The following is an 18,593-nucleotide window of genomic DNA, read 5'->3' as shown; positions in this document are numbered from 1 at the left end:
CGGATGGCCTCGGCCAGGATCATACTGACGTCCACTGTCTTGATCTTGGGACACTGGAGCTTCTGTACCTCGTGAGGGACGGTGTTAGTCACCACCACCTGGGAGGCAGACAGACAGGGATCAGAGGAGGAAACACCATAACGAAGGTCGGCCGTGTGCAGTAGATCACCTGGTGGGTGTCCACGAACAGTGTTGATATTACATGTGGAATCGCTTGGAAATAAATGGAAAATGATGGACAATGTACTGTGGTCAAAGGCGATAGGATGGCCGGGCCACCCGCTGCTTTCAACCGTTCGTCGACGTGGTCTATTTTGTCTCATTCCCAGACTGAACTGTGCCTGACTACCGTATCTTATAACAGCCTTTATACAGACGACGAAACATCCTAAGAATCAAGTTGCAATACCTTGCACACAGGTGGTACATAGAAAGTGTTGCCACTGCCTTTCTGTTGTAAAGTGACTGAAAAGCTTTTACGATGAGGAACTGAGCACTTCCCCTTTCAAGATGTAGTGATAAATTCAGAACACAGGGCTGCTGTTACAGATGTAGGATCTTAATTTGATCACCCTGTTGCAGGAAATGTAATGCAGGAAATCTAAAACTTGTAGTGTATTTGAAGTTTAAAAAGGCTTCTGAAGTTTGTCATTTCCAATTGATTTTCCCTCATGAAAAATGTATCAACCCCTACAAAAACATCTATTAATTACAATCCAGATAATAATTCACATTTCCTGTTGCTGCAGGATTATTTTCCTGCTGTAGCAGACTGTCTGAAATGAAGATCCTACATCTGTATCTCACTTCGTCGATGGCGGACTCCTCAATAAGACGGGGGGCATCGGCAGACAGCAGCCCATGTGTAGCCATGATGTAGATCTTATAAGCTCCTCTCTCCTTCAGAATCTCAGCTGCCGCCACAAAGTCCTCCACGTCGTCTATGATGTCATCCTGGGAAAGAACGGCAACCACAGGATTGGAAATGATGTACGCCTGTAGTTCCTTCATCCATAATCTAAGGCTGTCATATTCTGTTATTAAATACAATGTGGCAAAATGTTGCAAATTAATTTCATGTGGCTCATTTTAGCACAGGCCTTCCAGGACAAAACCACAAATGGCCCAAACAAAGGGGCACATTTCTTACAACAATGATGGCGATTCTTCCTCCCACATCTCCTACAACAGTGATAGGGGGCTTCTCCTTGGCCATCATTACTGAAAAGTAAGAACGAACTGGTCACTGCTAGTCATCACATACAGTATCCATAGGCATAAACAGTAAAACTAATGAGGATACATCTCAGAGTAGATTGGGTAAAATGGGTTAAAAAGTATGAGCTTTCCACAATTACAAAGTCCAATTTCAATCACTGTTATGATTATGTATTCTTCAATTAATAGTTGATGTTCCATGCAATTCCCCCCCTTCTGGGTAACTGACTAACATTCTMTTTTCAAAATGAGATGTWWTTKGGAAATTAGATWAMTTCTGTCAATTGTCCCAATTATACMCTTATAGATTTAAATGGAATGCCAAACTCATTCCAGCACAAGGATAATCAAAATGACAGGCTTTTTGCCCAGCATACCCAATCAGACGCTGATATTAAATKRCCTCCACAAYACASTRTCTGCTCAGAGCTCAGTGCAGACATTTGGCAACAGTTTGCATATAGCAATATGCACAACCTAATCTTGTYGTTAATCCATCAAAAACGATAGAGGCAGACAAGCACTGATGAGGTAATCACACGCTTACTAATGTTCCAGGTTTGTCTTATTGAACACCACTGTTGTCAGTCAATGGGGGAAGCGCACAATCAGCGGATGGACAATCAGCCAGCCAGAGTGGGGAAGCTGATTGTGGGAGTGGAAGCTAGAGATGAGCAGGGAACACAGGTTCATGCCAGGAACACATTCCTTCCTGGAACACATGCCTTACTTACAGGGGACCACACACAAGCAATAATAAGCACTGGAACATTTCAGCTTTTCAAAATGCATCAACATCACCACTAGGTCTTAAAACCTTCTGTAGTCTTAAAGAGGTACTACCTAGAATGTTTTCAGGTAGAATATAGAAATTAATCAAAATGATCTAGTAAAAACTATAGTTAGGCCTACACATATGTTAGAGATAAACTTGTCTTGGATATGTGAGGCAAGAGTTGAAAAGCCTGAAGATCTCAGCAATCCTCTCAATGAAGCTAGAAGCCAGCATTGCTGAGCTAAGGAATACATAAGCTATAATACAACTAATATGTGATAGTCATGGTTTGAGGTTATAATCAAATGTCATATTCACACCCAAACCAGTAGATGTGTTGTTATTGACATGTAGGGTCCACGTTTAGGATTTATAGTTATTTAAATGTGGGAAGGCCCAAGGTGCGTGACACGGCAGCCCAGTGGTTTGTATGGGCAGCAGGGAATAGGGTGAACACAGCATAACCCTGACCTGACCTACTGTGGTGTACTGTACTGTGTTCATCAGCACACACAAGAACAACATGCTGCCACCCACCCAAAAATCTGGATATTTGCTTAAGATTCTGAAAAAAAGGATTATCCTGTTTCCTCTTCCTATCATGATGTATTAGGCCTACATATCAAAGGCATCCTTAATTAGTATTCAAAACATGCATTTCTGAAGGCCAGGTGTAAACCAGACTCCTTCGGGCAAGGCTTCAATAGGGAAGCATGATGTGTTGATTGGCAAGATGAGTCCGGATGAAAATAAAAAGATGTATCTGGGAGAAATGGTTCCATTTGTCAGATGATTGAAGAGAGTCTCACAAAGCAACTAACGGAGGGCTTTCAGGCCATCTTGCAAAACAGTCTGAAGTCTCTGCCTCTGACACCGGCACACTGCTGGAGACCTGACTGTGGATCAAGGAAGACATTGATCCATTCCTGATGAGGATCTCAACAGTATGCAGTGAGGGTACATAGGCGTCAGTACATCCACTATGGATCTGTAGCGCTGGACCACATCAACTAACTGATCCAGATCATTTGTAATTGGACCATTGATTGTCTTTGTTATGCTTTCCTCAATCACAATTGAGGACCTTGCACTTAAGACTGTTTGTTGGCAAGATGATTCGAAAACCCTTGATCACTACATGCACGCATTTAGGAACCATTTGGAGAGGAACCATTTGGTGGTCAAAAGKGAATTAAGTTTACGGTCGTACTTGGGAGCTCTATGCCTGGGAAYGGAGCTTGTTGTTTGCTGCCAGCTATTATCAACAAATAAACACCACGTTAACACACATCCACAGAGACTCGACATAACAGACTACGAAGACATGAAGCCAGGACTGGGAAAATCCTCTTACATGAAGCAAAATCKTTAAAGCTAACCCGTGARGAATCCAAAACCATTCCTCTAAGCTTATTCATTCAAGAAATGTGTAGGACAGTTTGCAACTGACCCARGCTTACAATAAGAGGATTTTTTAAGTCAAGGATAATAAATTAAGTAAATAATAKAAATATTATTACAAACACTAAAGCTGAAGGGGGACACAGCCAGTTGGCATAATAAATACTCTGGAGTCATTTGCCAATGACACAAAGCCCAGACAGAAAGTCTGACCATGTTTTGTCAGACCCAACTGTTTTAACAGCCTTACCGCGAATGTACTGAGAAAATGAGACATATCCAATATCAAGTTATTGTCATTCTCTCAAAATGAAAAACAAAATGTATGTTCTCTTATTCAAAATGTCATTTTTAAACATGCAAACCATTCTAAAACGATTTGGTATGAATGCCTTTACATTTTAGGGAGGCTAAGGTCGCAACATTAGTAGAGGCAGTGTATCTGTGGAATTAGAACGTGCAGTAAATAGGCTACACAACTCAAGATCCTTTAAAAATAATGTCAGGTGTTAAAATGGTTATAGCAGAATCATCACTTATGAAGCTGTTAGTGCTGACATTAAATCCATATGATGAGGATTTTGCCATGGATATTTTGGGGGGTTGAAATAATTATTCAAATAATTCAGACTTGAACATTTCACACTACACTTAACATGTTTTTGGATGCAACCATTGACGAGTACCGGCATCTATGCATCCTTCTATATCTTACAGACACAGCCTGACCAACACTAAAGAATTGGGGAAGCTACAGACAAAGATACAGTTTCAATTTGATCTGATGGCAGACTGACTACAACTACACCTGGCTAGTTACCAAGCTATAAGCTATATAGGGCTTCTAGAGAGGTCTTACAAGGCAGCTCCAGCCCAGGGTGTCCTGAGGTGTTACGGACACAGGGGGGAGAGTGTCGTCCGTCCGCCATGTCAGACTCTGAACACTGAGCCTCGCCATGCATCACTGCCAGGCCCAAACGCAGTCGCTCKGCATAGGACTGAGCTCTGAAAGACAACAGCAAGAAAACACTGGAGAAATGCAGACACCCTTTTACATTATTTACATTAGATGATCACACTCCAGGCCTCCGTAACTAAATAGTATGTTACCTCTTAGCAGCAGACGGTGACTTTGCAACAATAATGGCGTTTCTGTAATCTGGGACCTGAAGGGAAGTGAGAGGAGCCCACATTTTACATCGAATAGGCTGCTGTGTGTAGTTTACTATCTTACAACTTTACTACCAGGCATGGCACATGAGCTACAGTGAGATGGTTACCTCCTCCTGGATGTACTGAAGCAGGAAGGGGGAGGCACGCAGGTTGTCCACTGGAAAACTGAAGAAGCCCTGGATCTCCTTCTGATGTAAGTCCATGGTGATGATGTGAGTTAAACCTGGAAGGAGAAAGAGAGAGGATGAGAAAAGAGACTGAAGAAACAGCAGACTGCTTTTAAGAGAGGGTGCAGAATGAGAAATCAGCCACAGTGGCAAGTTTAAAGGGAAATGTAAAATATTTTCCACTTCAAATTCTTCTCCAGCACAACCCCAACATCAACACATGTGAAAATGGCACGTTTCTATTTTGTAGTAAAAATAAATAGGTGGATGAGTGCTTCCAATGATAACAACCAACTAGTAGACAATTAGAAGTCAATGCCTACTCATTATTGGTTAAAATCACATGATGCACACCGCTGACGTCTTTGGAAACACTTATCTTCCTCTATATTTTTCCCACAAAACAAAAAAACGTGCCATTTTCACATATTTTGATGTTGGGGTGGGGCTGAAGATTACAAATATGAAGTTGAAAAATGTATACATTTTCCTTTAACACAGTAAACTGTTAACACTTGCATACAGGCAGTAAATACCTGCTTTGGCTAGCATGGAAGCCAGCAGCTTGCACACTATGGAACCCCTTTTTCTCATCTTGCACTGCTTGCTGTAGGGGAAATAGGGAATGACCCCAATTATGTTCTTTGCACAGGAGGTCTTAAGGGCGTAGGCCATGACCAGCAGCTCCATGATGGCCGTGTTGACATCTCTGGTTAAAACAAGGGAAAAGTGTCAATAACAAATAATGGTCACATTTATGGTGCGGTCAGTGCAAACTCATGCTGAGCAACTCTCCAGCAGAGGGCAACAACATATGCTCAGTACAGCTTGTGTACGCCAAGTCAGATGACAGATAAGAGGATGGCTATTAATAACACTGGTAGCTATTCATATTATGGTAGATGAGCTTGTGCCTGATTTATAGTGTGTGAATCAAACAGGTTTGAATATGGGTAATGCAACCTAACACGTGATCTGACTGTGTGAATACCCCTCCTACAACATAGATTGATATGCATAGTCCTAAAGGCTGCACCACATTACACACACAGTATAGGTGTGTGTGTGTCCTAGAACAGAAGTATGGAGGAGATGACATATTTCAGTCTACTCACCTGGGTATGGTCTGGATGATGAAGATAGTTTGGCCACGAACAGATTCCTTCACGTCTACTCTGGTCTCTATCAAGGGTCACATAAATTTGAATCAACAGCAAGTGTGGGTAAAATGCTAACTTTACACTTACAGCTCCCCAAATGTGCCTAGACTTGTTTATGTCAACTAGGGCATAACACTCAGTTCAGACATAATTATCAAGCCATTGTAAACACTTATCTGTAACATGTCATTTTATCTAAAAGAGAAAAATGCTTTGTATCAGGCCAAACAAATAAGTTGTCCTTTGTATTAGCAGAGTAGGCAGAGTGACTGGGTTTCAACTAGGAGTTGGAACTGGTTCAGGGAACAAAACCATTTTTTTTTTTTGAGGAACAGAATCGGTAACGAACGTGATCTAGACTGTTCTGGAACAGAACAGTTATTTTAAAAGTATGGGAACCGGTTAATAACATTATTTTATGTTCCAGGCTTTTCCAGTCCCACAAAAAATGCAACAAAGTGCCTATACAAAGCCCTCCCTCTCTCGCTCTCAATTTCAGTCCCATCTCGCACCCTACACTTGTCTGTCCAATCCATGTAAATAGCTTGCCCGCTCCATAGCAAGCTATTCTATCCGCACTAATTGGTGGTGATTTAATTTCGAACTAAATGTTTTTTTTAAATCTTCCATTTCAGAGGTTTAAAAAGGAAGGAATTATATAAAACGTTTTTTGGGGTTAGAAACAGTTCACAAATTAATTTTGCTGTCGGAACAGTGCAACAGAACGAAAAATAAAATTGATGGTTCTACACACATTCTACACACAATACCCCGTAATGACAAAGAAAAAAAAATGTTTACAAATTTGTGCAAATTTATTACAAATAAAAAAACAGAAATATCACATTTACATAAGTATTCAGACCCTTTACTGAGTAATTTATTGAAGCACCTTTGGCAGCAATTACAGCCCTGAGTCTTCTTGGGTATGACGCTACAAGCATGACACACCTGTATTCGGGCAGTTTCTCCCATTCTTCTCTGCAGATCCTCTCAAGCGCTGTCAGGTTGGATGGGGAACGTTGCTGCACAGCTACTTTCAGGTCTCTCCAGAGATGTTCGATCAGGTTCAAGTCCAGACCCTGGCTGGGCCACTCAATGTCTGGCTGGGCCACTCAAGGACACTTGTCCCGAAGCCACTCCTGCGTTGTATTGGCTTTGTGCTATGGGTCGTTGTCCTGTTGGAAGGTGAACCTTCACCCCTGTGGTTCCAGGTTTCCTCCAGACGTGACACTTGGCATTCAGGCCAAAGAGTTCAATCTTGGTTTCATCAGACCAGAGAATCTTGTTTCTCATGGTCTGAGAGTCTTTAGGTGCCTTTCGGCAAACTCCAAGCGGGCTGTCATGTGCCTTTTATTGAGGAGCGGCTTCCGTCTGGCTACTCTACCATAAAGGCCTGATTGGTGGAGTGCTGCAGAGATGTTTGTCCTTCTGGAAGGTTCTCCCATCTCCACAGAGGAATCGGGTTCTTGGTCACCTCCCTGACCAAGGCCCTTCAACCCGATTGCTCAGTTTGGCTGGGTGGCCAGCTCTATGTAAAGTCTTGGTGGTTCCAAACTTCTTCCATTTAAGAATGATAGAGGCCACTGTGTTCTTGGGGACCTTCAATGCTGCAGAAATGTTTTGGTACCCTTCCCCAGATCTGTACCTCGACACAATCCTGTCTCGGAGCTATACGGACAATTCCTTCGACCTCATGACCTGTTTTTTTCTCTGACATGCACTGTCAACTGTGGGACCTTATATAGACAGGTGTGTGCCATTCCATGTCTAATCAACTGAATTTACCACAGGTGGACTCCAATCAAGTTTTAGAAACATTTGAGTCTCATAGCAAAGGGTCTGAATACTTATGTAAATAAGTGATTTCAGTTTCAAAATTGTAATACAGTTACAAACATTTCTAAAAACCTGTTTTCGCTTTGTCATTATGGGATATTGTGTGTAGATTGATGAGTTTTTTTTTTTTTTWATACATTTTAGAATATTGGCTGTAACGTAACAAAGTGAAGGAGTATGAATACTTTCCGAATGCACTGTATACCAGTGGAGTCTGCTGAGAGAAGGACGGCTCATAATAATGTCTGGAATTGAGTCAATGGAAAGGTATCAAACACATGGTTTCCATGTTATTATTACAATTATTATGAGCTGTCCTCCCCTCAGCAGCCTCCCCTGTTATATACATAATTGGTTTCAACTCACCTCTATTGGACTCTTGATAGACCACCGACTTGCCCAATTCAACTCCTAGTCGTCTGTGAAAAAACACACCAGACAAATCAGTACAAGAGGTATGACACTGTGATGTGTCTTATTCAGAYAGGACAGAGGCCCTGCATGGAAACTGATCCCACTCTGACTAAGCCTGCTGTACCTCTACCATTTGAAACCCAAGCAAACGAGCAACATGTTGTAATGTGTCACAATGTAATTCAGAGACAGTGGGCCCACTACCTTGCATATCTAGACATGGGAAGAGTTCAGCTCGATCACAGGCACTCGCTCCCTGTTTCAACGTCACTAACGTTAATAACAGACAGTTCCCAGTTTCACACAGCCGAGACACCCAACATTGTCTCACATTAAATCAATTCCCTTAAGCCTCTGGATGTCATTGTCAACATCTAGCAAATTACCAACTCATTAATCCAATAGATTAATGACAGTAAGCAAGACCCTTGGCTAAATTCAAATTACTTCATCTGTGGCCATGCACCTGCAAACACCAGCATACACATTTTAGCGAGCTAGCTAGCAACATTATCTGGTTAGCTATCTATCATAACACATACATTTAGCTAGAACAATAAAATATACATACTCAGTTATCTTCTTGGCTAGTTCTGTACATGCTGCAGTAGAATTGGCAGAGAATACCCGATAACCACTTTTTGCGACATTCATTCTGGCAGCTTGTTAGCTAGCTAGCACCTGTGTAAACCGCTAGCTAGCTTCTTCTCAAACTAACGTTACCACACTTGCAGCTTGCTAGCAAGCTAAGCTAACTGTTAGGTAGTCATACGAAGAAAGATACAAAAACGTGCGACGTTGATGTTAAAATGCACTTTGTTATTATTAGACCTTATTAAATCCAGTATGAATATAATCTCCCAAGATAGTTATGCTAGTTGAGTGAAATAAATTGCTTGCGGCTAGCTCCTCTTTAGCTTTGCTGTCTGTCTGACTGTGTGTGGTTGGCTGGAGATGAAGAGATGAACAACACAAAAAAAAAGAATCCTGACCCGAATCAAAATACCAATCTGGGGAAATATTTATTTATTTATTTGACAGACCTGCCGTCTGTTATTAGTTGAGTTAGTAATGTATGTATTTTTAGTTGGAAACGGGAGTGTTTTTGAATCAATTAGTTATATAGATTCCTGCACTGGGAGTCAAGTAGCCCAAAGGCCGGCAGAGTCGTTTCATTTCACCGTCCATCTTATTCTAATATTGTATTTTATTTAACCAGGCAAGTCAGTTAAGAACAAATTATTATTTGGAATGATGGCCCACCCCAGCCAAACCCAGACGACACTGGGCCAATTGTGCGCCACCCTATGGGACTCCCAATCACAGCCAGATGTGATACAGCCTGGATTTGAACCAGGGAATGTAGGGACACCTCTTGCACTGACATGCAGCCCTCATATAATCATATAATCACTGGGCTGGATTTATGAGATGTGAATGAGAGGCTTGTAAGAATCATGACTCTTTGGAGTTTTTAGTTCATAATTTGCTGGTCGGTGGTCCTGCGTGCTCTGGGCATTACTTACTCAAATGAACTAAATTAGTCAAAAGATTTGTTATTTTTACTGAATGAGTCAAAAACATCAGTCAGGAGCTTGCAGGGATTTGTAGTCTTGCATGATGTCTACTTTGATGCTAATTAGCTTTTTCGATTATATGAGAGTAAATAGAGCCGAATATTTTTGATAAAACTCAGAGAGAGATGTACATGGTTATCAAAACATCATGCCAATGTAAGCCTACACGAAACACAGCCTTTATTTTAAGTGTTTCTAAAATCCCCTATGGGAAAAACGAATAGTGTAAAAATGATTGGAACCATTTCCCCGTTTGACCACTACGTTCTATTTGTATTATGACAACACCACTGTGGAGCTCTATTAGGTTAGGGGTGAAAAAATGCGTTTGGACGGTAAAATGAAATGATTCAATATCGCCATCAGCCGAACTTTGGGCTTGAAGTGAAGAGTTTAGTTGAACATCTGATTTGCTTCTTGCAGCAATCATCATGCGGATAGTGCTGATGTGATGCACTACTGCTGTGTTGACAGGACATCTCTGATCTATCTATCCTACAAAGGATACCCATGGCGATAACACGGAGTGATAAACGGATTCCACTTGTCTCCAATGTGGTCCCTTTATGTCTGGTCTCAGGGCTGACAGTGACGTATTAACTAAGATGCACACTCTCCCCAAAACCAACAAAGCTGGTGTTATCATCTCAACTTCAGCCTTAGATGTGCGTGCCAATCAGGATTTAGAGCAGACCAACAGTGAAGTGCGGCTAACTGAAATTGAGACGATTTGTAGAGTATGGTCTTTGCTTGTTGTATTAACCAATTGAAAATAACGGTCAGAATGCTGTGTGTACTCAGGCAGCAGTGACTTCATCCTGCATGCTAATCCCTCTCCACCTCGTTTACTGTCCGGGGTTGGAGAGCAATTAGCCTCTACATCTGGGTATACCATAATGTTGGTTGGACGGATGCCACCTACACCCACACTCATGTTCCAAACATTTGGTGTGCACACAGTACTATTGTGATATTCCTAAAGTCAGCTCTTGTAAACACCAACAACAATGTTATTAAGGAATAAGACATATCCTTACGTATACCCACAATCTGAAACTCTACCTACTAATAAAAATACAGAATAACTCCAATTCCATGAATGATATAGGGTTTCTTTTGTGGCATAAACTGGTATTGAACACTGGAGACCACATTCGTGAAAAGAGAATAGTATTGAGCTAAGATAAACTACAGCATACAGTGAACCATGACAGATTAACAATACAGCTGTCTAGTTGTGTATCTGATTACCAGATGTCCATACCCTCTATCCTTTTAAAAACGCCACCAAAGCAGAAAAGGAAAGTTATATGGGAAGCCATCGGCTTCGATGAAAGCACATGCAATTTCCACTACCCTCACCTAGGAAACTCAAGTGTTGGGTAGGATGTCAACGCCTGGCTCATAGAGAGGCTTTTATTCTCTATTCTTCGGTTAAGGCAGGGTGTGCCCTAGGTTCGTGGCATTCTAGTTTCTGTTCGAGACTGAGTCTCCGGTGCGCTGATGACGTCGCTACCAGTGCGTCCTATGCTGCTGCCGCTCCGCCGCGTGCCGGGCTAAAGTGGACATTCAGACCAAGAGGAGATGTGCACAGTTTGTTAAAAGCACCAGATCCCAGTGCTACCCCCACAGCCGCGGGATACAATCCAGTGCCTCCTCAAGGACCAGGCTCCAGTACGGTCTCCCAGCAGCCTGCGTCATGCTGTGTCCTCCTGCCAAAGTACCAGCCGTCCAGCGACGGTCCCAGTCCGAGACCTTCCAGCGACGATCCCACAGGTACGGAGCCCTCCAGCGACCGGTCCCCAGTCCGGACCTCCAACGACGGTCCCAGCTCCAGGCCGCACGAGGGTGTCCCCAGTCCGGGGTGCCGCGCAACCGATGGGTCCTCTGCACTAGAAGGCGCCATCCAACAAGTGGGGGAGCCAGAGGCGGAGGCGTTCTACGGCTCGTCCGCACCAGACCCCTCGGGTCCGGGTGGCTTTGTTCTCTAAAAGCCATTAGATGAGGCTTTAATCTCTATTTTGGTTATGGGCCCAGGTGATGATAGGAGTTGGGCATTCTAGTGCTTTTTCTGTTTTCTAATTCTTTGTGGTCGCGGTGGTTCTCAATCAGGTAGGCAGCTGTCTAATCGTTGTCTTTGATTGGGCACTCACATACTTAGGCAGCCTTATCCCACGCTGTGTTTTGGGTAGTTGTTTCTCTGTACTAAATGTTAACCATTACAGAACTGTTTCGTTTTCTCTTTGTTATTTTTTGTTCAAGGTGTTTCGTTAAATAACAATATACTGAACAACGGTTACCACGCTGCGCTTTGGTCAGTCATTTCCAGTTGAAGAGGAACGTGAACTAGAGGAAGCTGACAAGGAAGATAGAGGAGCGATGGATATCATCGATTTTTCTTCTGCATAAAATGGAGGGGTCGTATGCCACTGACGATTCAAGTTGTGAAAAGCCGATCCTCGTTCACTCATAAGTATGTTGAAGACAGTTTGTGGTTAATTCTCTTCCTTGACCTTATTGGTGCATGGAAAATATCTTCATTAGTGTTTTATATCAATCATCAGTCTGTTAATCCTATTGCTACTCTCGTGGATAGGGCTGATTTCTGAGATAGATGCATGGCTGTTCTTAAAAGTGACATATTGCCCTGATGGGAATTGTATTTGATAAATGCAATACAACTAACATATGTGATACCTTCTGGATTGGTTACAATGAGGATGCCATCGTACGCCGAGATACAACACTTTCAGAGAGCTATGGGTATTTCAATTGGCATATTTAATTATTTAGAGAGCATAAAATAACCCAACCATATGCTTCTAGTATTAAACTTGACATTGGTAAGAAGTTGAGGTTTTGAAGGTTTAGACATTATACTTGAACATGCCTTTAAATCTCCATATATGATCGCCAAAGAACTCGCTCAACACAGCTAACAGTTTAGCTCTACTTAATGCTCCTATTTCACACTGATAGTACTACAGGCATTTGGAATGCCCAGTGCATATTTAGGCTCAAGATGTTTAAGTACCGGTATCTCAAGTATCTGCATCTAAATAGAAAGCATTGCAAATTTATGACCCCGATATGATCCTTTTATACTATAACTTAGTCATATTTACAGTTTAATGGCTTTGTGGAGTGGAATGTCTGTTGCAGGGTCCTCGCTGCGTCCAGAATGGGCTGCATGGTACCGTTTGCGGCAGTAGCAGAGAGAACAGTCTATACTTGGTGGCTGGAGTCTTAGACAATTTATGGCCTTCCTTTGGACACAGCCTAGTATAAGAGGTACTGGATGGCATGGAGGCTCTGGCTACCAGTGATATACTTCTTCCGCACATACCTCTGTAGTGTCTCTTCGGTCGATGCCAAGTAGTTGCCAATACCCAAGTGGTGTGCAAGCCAGTTCAAGATGCTCTTCATGGTGATGATGTCTGAGAACGACTTAATATGGTGTTGGTAGCGTGACAAGCCCGCAGTCATGGGTGAACAGGGAGTACAGCAGGGGACTAAGCACGCACACCTGAGAGGTCCCTGTTTTGAGAAGTCTATGGGCGAGGAATGTGTTGTTGCTTGCCCTCACCACCTGGGATGTCCGGGCAGAAGTCAAGGACCCATTGTTTATCCAGTAGGATAGTGTTCAGTCCTAGTTGGTCCTTAGCTTAGTTGATGAGCTTGGCAGGGCACTAATAATATTGAAACGACTAGGGCATAGATAAATATGAAACAGGCATCTAAGTAGTGTTTCACTTTTCTCCAAGTGGATTAGGTGCGAATTTAGCAGGTTGCTTGTCCATTCTGTGGATCTGTTGGGGAGGTATGCAAATTTGCAGTCGAGATGGTCTGGTGGTCTGCGGAGAGTACAGTGGAGGTATTAGCTCAGGCTAGTTTTCAGGAGAGATTCACAACATGTCAGTGAAAGATACTTTCCAGCTCTGGTCAGCACTTGCGCTGAGTACACGTCCTGGTAAATTGTCCGTCCTTGCGGGCCCATTGTGAATGTTAACTTCTGGTACTTTAAAGTTATTTCTCTTACATCGGCCTAGAGGGACGAGATGATCACACCTGTTGTCTGGAACTTATCTGGTGCTCTTCAGTCATCGGTTTTCTAAAGACCGGATTGTTGGCTGTGCCTTTGAAGAGCAGCAGTTTGAAGGTCAATTCGCTTGTTTCCTGGTGGCTTGCCGTCACGGGCAGCTCGGTGGTCTGGGCGTTCCTGTTGTAATCATGTGTTATAGTTTGCAAACCCTGCACCGAGATACGATCGAGCAACAAGAGATCCGGTGGTCAGTAGGCGATTCGTAAGCAGGAACAGCTGTGTTAGCTAGACTCAGTGCGGATATTGCCGTAGTCCAGAAGGACTGATGTGAAAACTAACTCCTCATAGTCATCTCGGATCTTGAGTCCACTGGAACAGCTGATGTCCAGTTCTGTGCTAGTGAAACAGTTTCGTGTATTGAAAGACAATACAAACTTATAATTATAAGATCTGCTTGGTAGAAATTAGGTAAATGGGATCTGTCAGCTTTTCCTGCTATCAAAATAACCCAGCCACCTAGGCGACAGCCTCTTATGCATGATTTCATAGTTTGCTTAATGGCCCTATGATACAAGCTCGTGATGAGTGCGCTGTCTGTAGTGCAGCAGTCGGCTTGTGGTGGTAAATAGAATGTCTCCGTACGAAAAATAATAAATGAGATACTTACCTTGGGTACGCTGCAAGCTATTTTGAGCGATGCATGGAGGGTGCAATGCTAGTCTCAATGTGCGCAAAACATCACCACTTACTACAGAGTAGGGCCTTGCTTCATCACAAATAGGTCACAGAGGTTGAGCAACTGCTTGTCTGCTGTAATATATATTACAGTAAAGATCTAGCATCGGTAGTAGTACCCCAAAGCTATCTGCCCTTTAATGGTTGAACAGTAATAATGACCTCCTGTCCACAATGTTAATGCATGAATGGATGAGAGATGTCCCTCGATCACTGATCTTCACGGCTCAAAATGAGGGATTAGACCAGAGACGGTGTTTGAGGGTTTCAGTGACGTCAGGTCAGAAATATCCCTTGGTCTGCAGAATATGTGAAAACAATGATCTGCCCTCAGAGAAGGGATTGACTGCAAGCCAAAATATGTCAGATTGGAATAAGCAAGGCAAGATGGATTGAGCTGCACCGCTTTCCCTTCTGATTCTGCCAACTGATAGGAAGGGAAGCCAATTTCAGATGCAATAGCTCAGATATGAATGATGGTGCTCTCTCTAACAACTGAGAGCATGCAAGTCAGTCAATCTTGCATGTTTACCAATCTTCACACAGTTGTTAAAATAACTTTCAGTTCTCCTTCACACTAATATGAGGTATTCATGCGCAAGAGAGTCATTGGAGAGAATGTAACGCTATGGTTGCGAGAACAATTGTTATTTATTACACCTCAAACTATTAGCAACACGATTTTGGTAAAACACTATGTGAGCAAGATAAGGAGCCATGTGCAATTGGCCAGGTTTGGCAAATGTATAAATTAAGGAGAAGCAAAACTTTAGGCCTGGTTGCTAAGAAATCTGCCTCGGTTTGAGGCCCTGAACTAACCTCACTATGGTAACAAGAATGCGCCTCGAGACTTTATGCTGCCCGGAGGAGTGCAGAACTGTTGCCACTGGTCAGGGGACTGCCAATCACCAGCTCTGTTTGTGTATTGGAGTGTCTGTGGTGTGTGCACCAAGAACAATATGTGTGTGCTGTGTTGAACAGTTCAGCATGCAGTAAGTACAAGTCTTCTGCATCAGCCCTCCTACACACGTACCCAAATGGAAATGGTGGACATACCTAGGAAGTTTTTCATGGTACTTTAGACTGACAAATTTCAAAGATGTTTTAGGCAAGAAACAAGGAAGAGCATGTATTAGTAAGTTTACCTGATTGCACATATGGCTCACCACGACATCATCACAAGTTTGGTAGAACTTTAGCCCAGGTGTCCATTGATCCTCTCTCTCTGGAGTCACAGAGTGGGTCCTAGGTTCTGCGTCAGGCGATCTGCGCTTTACCTCTCCTGCTCGAGCCTCTCCATCCAGAGTCCTGTGTAAGGTGCGCAGGTGGGCCTGTGAGTGTTGAGCACAGGTGATACAGAGTCCAAGAACACAACCCCCACCCAGTGTCTCTCCTTTGTTCTATACACAGTCTCTCTCTCGTTCAAACAATCACCTTTTTATTACCCTCTCTCTTGCTGAGACCTCTCTCAACCTTTTCTGGACGTGAGTGAATGGAGGGAACACACTAAAAAGCGAGAGGAAAGAGAGCGCACAACAGAGTGAGGAGGAGCCAACACACCTCTCTCTTCCTCTTCCCCTCTGCTTCTTTTCTCTACGCCTCTCCCTCCACACCCAATTTGACTGCCTTATTTCTGTTTTTGTGTGGTTTAATCAAATCAAATTTAATGGTCACATACACATGTTCACGCAGAATATTATTGTGGGGTAGCGAAATCTTCATGTTTGTGTGTGAGTGGAGTGTTGTGAGTGAGTGTTGGGGTGTGTGTGTGTGTGTGTGTGTATGGTGTGTGTGTGTGTGTGTGTGTGTGTATGGAGGGAGGGGATATTGGAAGAGGAAAAGCATTCAGATGTTTTTCAAGAGGCTAATATGTCGAAAAAACAGTTAACAGCTCATAGGGCGATTGTGAAAATTTCTGCAATTAGACAAAATGTTATTGTTGCTCTCATATTTGAACACAGATGAAGGGCATTGCTCTAAAAGATTAAGGTACGCTAGAAATGGAGCATGTCCTTTGATTGTTGGTTGTGCTTTCCTCCATAAAAAGGAAAGAATCATATCAGTAAACATAGAATTTCGTCCACGGTCACACTCCCTGAATAATATCAAAGTTGCACATTTACAAACCTCGACATTTCATGCTGGATTGTTTTACTGTTGAGCAGTGTTATCTCCAGAGCATGTCTTGTTATGAATTAATCTTTCTACCTCCTTAATTCTTTTGAGATTGTGCTTTGACAGTTTAGTGTAGAAGTGACCTTATATCTCACAAATCTCCTTCTTTTCCGTTCCTTGTGTTTGGTAAAATAAGTACAGTAACGATACACGAGGGGGTATGGGGGACCTAATCAACAATTGATACTTGTGGATTGGATGTGTGTAAGCAGAAGAAGTATGTTATTATGGGAGTCAAAAAATGACTATTCATATAAGGTACAAGCTTGAGCTGATACATGTTCAACACCCTTGTTTGGAGTTCCAAGTCCTTGTAAGAGGTTCTTCTAAGACTTCTATCAATGGATCTATGTAAAACATGAATAGAGTCCATTAGAGGAGGACCATTTCACTGTTGTTACTTTTTTCATAGTGAGAGGGATCGATGTTTAATGCAAGATAAAACTCATAAAGTAGTGTGAACTCTCGAACACATACCTTCATCACGAATTAAGGGCAGTTTCGCTCGCTCGTGTACTGTTGTGTCTGTCAAGCGACAAAATGATATCTGGGAATAGGTTGTTCACAGCGGTGGAGCAGTGCAAGCTGGAACATGTGCCAAAACTGTGACTCTGTAATTGATATTGTGAATTTTTGATACACTGGTGAACTGCTTTTCCACATGATGCTAATTACGAATCTGTTTCTCGCTCAAGGCGTTCCAGTCTTCCAGATACGAGGTTTGGCGCTACACTCTTAAGCTTTACACTCACAAGACAACGGTTGCAAAAGTAGCTAATAATGCAGGAAAATAAGGAGAAAGATCGTGCTGTAACAAATATATTTTTATGTGAAATACTTTGCAAGCCGTGTCCTTGTGAGTGTAAGCTAAGCCCTACTGAAGACCTGGAAGACATTAGCATCATGGTGGGAAAGCAGTCCAGTGTATCAAAATTCACAATATCAATTACAAGAGTCACATGGCACATGTTCCAGCTTGCACTGCTCACCGCTTTGACTAACCTATTCCCCATATATTTTTTTCATTGACAGACAACGTCCCACACCCAGCAAAACCTGCCCTTAATTCATGGGTATGTGGTTCAAGTTCAACACTACCTTATAGTTTATATCTTGCAAAACATCGATCCCTCTCATATGAAAAAGTTACAAGCTGGAAACTGTCTCTCTCATGGACCATCTTTCATGTTTTAACATAGATTTCCTTGATGAAGTTTAGAAGAACTCTTCAGGAATTGGACCGTCACGAAAGCAAGGTGTTTGAACATGTATCAGCTCAAGCCCTTGTAACCCTATATGATAGTCATTTTTTGAACGTCCATATAACTATTTCTTGCTACACATCCAATCAGCCAGTATCTTGTTGGATTAGGTCCCGCAACCCCTCTGTTGTTACTGTATCTATTATTACCAAACAAAGGACGGAAAGAAGGAGATTGTGAGATATTAAGGTCACTTCTTACACTATGTCAAAGCACAATCTCAAAAGAATAAGGAGGAATGAAAGAGTTAATTCATAACAAGACATGTCTGGAGATAACACTGCCAACAGTAAACAAGCCATGAAATGTGAGGTTTGTAAATGTGCAACTTTGAATACTTCAGGGAAGTGTACTGTGGACAAAATTCTAGTTAACTGATATGATCTTTCCTTTTTTAATGGAGGAAAACTAAACCAACAAAAGACTGCTCCATTTCTCGCGCTACCTTAATCTTTTAGGCAATCCCTTTATCTTGTTCATATGAGAGCAAACCATAACATTTTGTCTAATGCAAGATAATTTTCACAATGCCTATAGCTGTTTAACTGTTTTTTTCACATATTACTCTTGAAAAATCTGAATGCTTTTCTCTCAAATCCCTCCCCTCCCATACACACACACACACACACACACACACACACACACAGCACACACA

General features: G+C 42.4%; 1 protein-coding gene across 1 annotated transcript; it reads right to left on the bottom strand.

Annotated features, from left to right (window-relative positions):
• Positions 1 to 2: 2 nt before the first annotated feature.
• LOC111981230 (phosphoribosyl pyrophosphate synthase-associated protein 1) lies at positions 3 to 9,113 on the bottom strand (the record flags this gene model as incomplete). The annotated part of the gene is made up of 11 exons (XM_024012405.3): positions 8,719 to 9,113; positions 8,100 to 8,152; positions 5,850 to 5,916; positions 5,271 to 5,443; positions 4,675 to 4,790; positions 4,505 to 4,560; positions 4,254 to 4,399; positions 3,204 to 3,248; positions 1,151 to 1,221; positions 808 to 954; positions 3 to 98 (listed from the first exon to the last, which is right to left on the bottom strand). Coding segments are annotated over exons 1-11 (1,053 nt in total), but the record flags the coding sequence as incomplete, so codon positions are not given.
• Positions 9,114 to 18,593: the final 9,480 nt, after the last annotated feature.

The sequence above is a fragment of the Salvelinus sp. IW2-2015 genome, linkage group LG20, assembly GCF_002910315.2.
Source record: "Salvelinus sp. IW2-2015 linkage group LG20, ASM291031v2, whole genome shotgun sequence".
Classification (NCBI taxonomy): Eukaryota; Metazoa; Chordata; class Actinopteri; order Salmoniformes; family Salmonidae; genus Salvelinus; species Salvelinus sp. IW2-2015.
The sequence above is the reverse complement of the archived record's forward strand: the minus strand, read 5'-3'. Positions and strand labels throughout refer to the sequence as shown.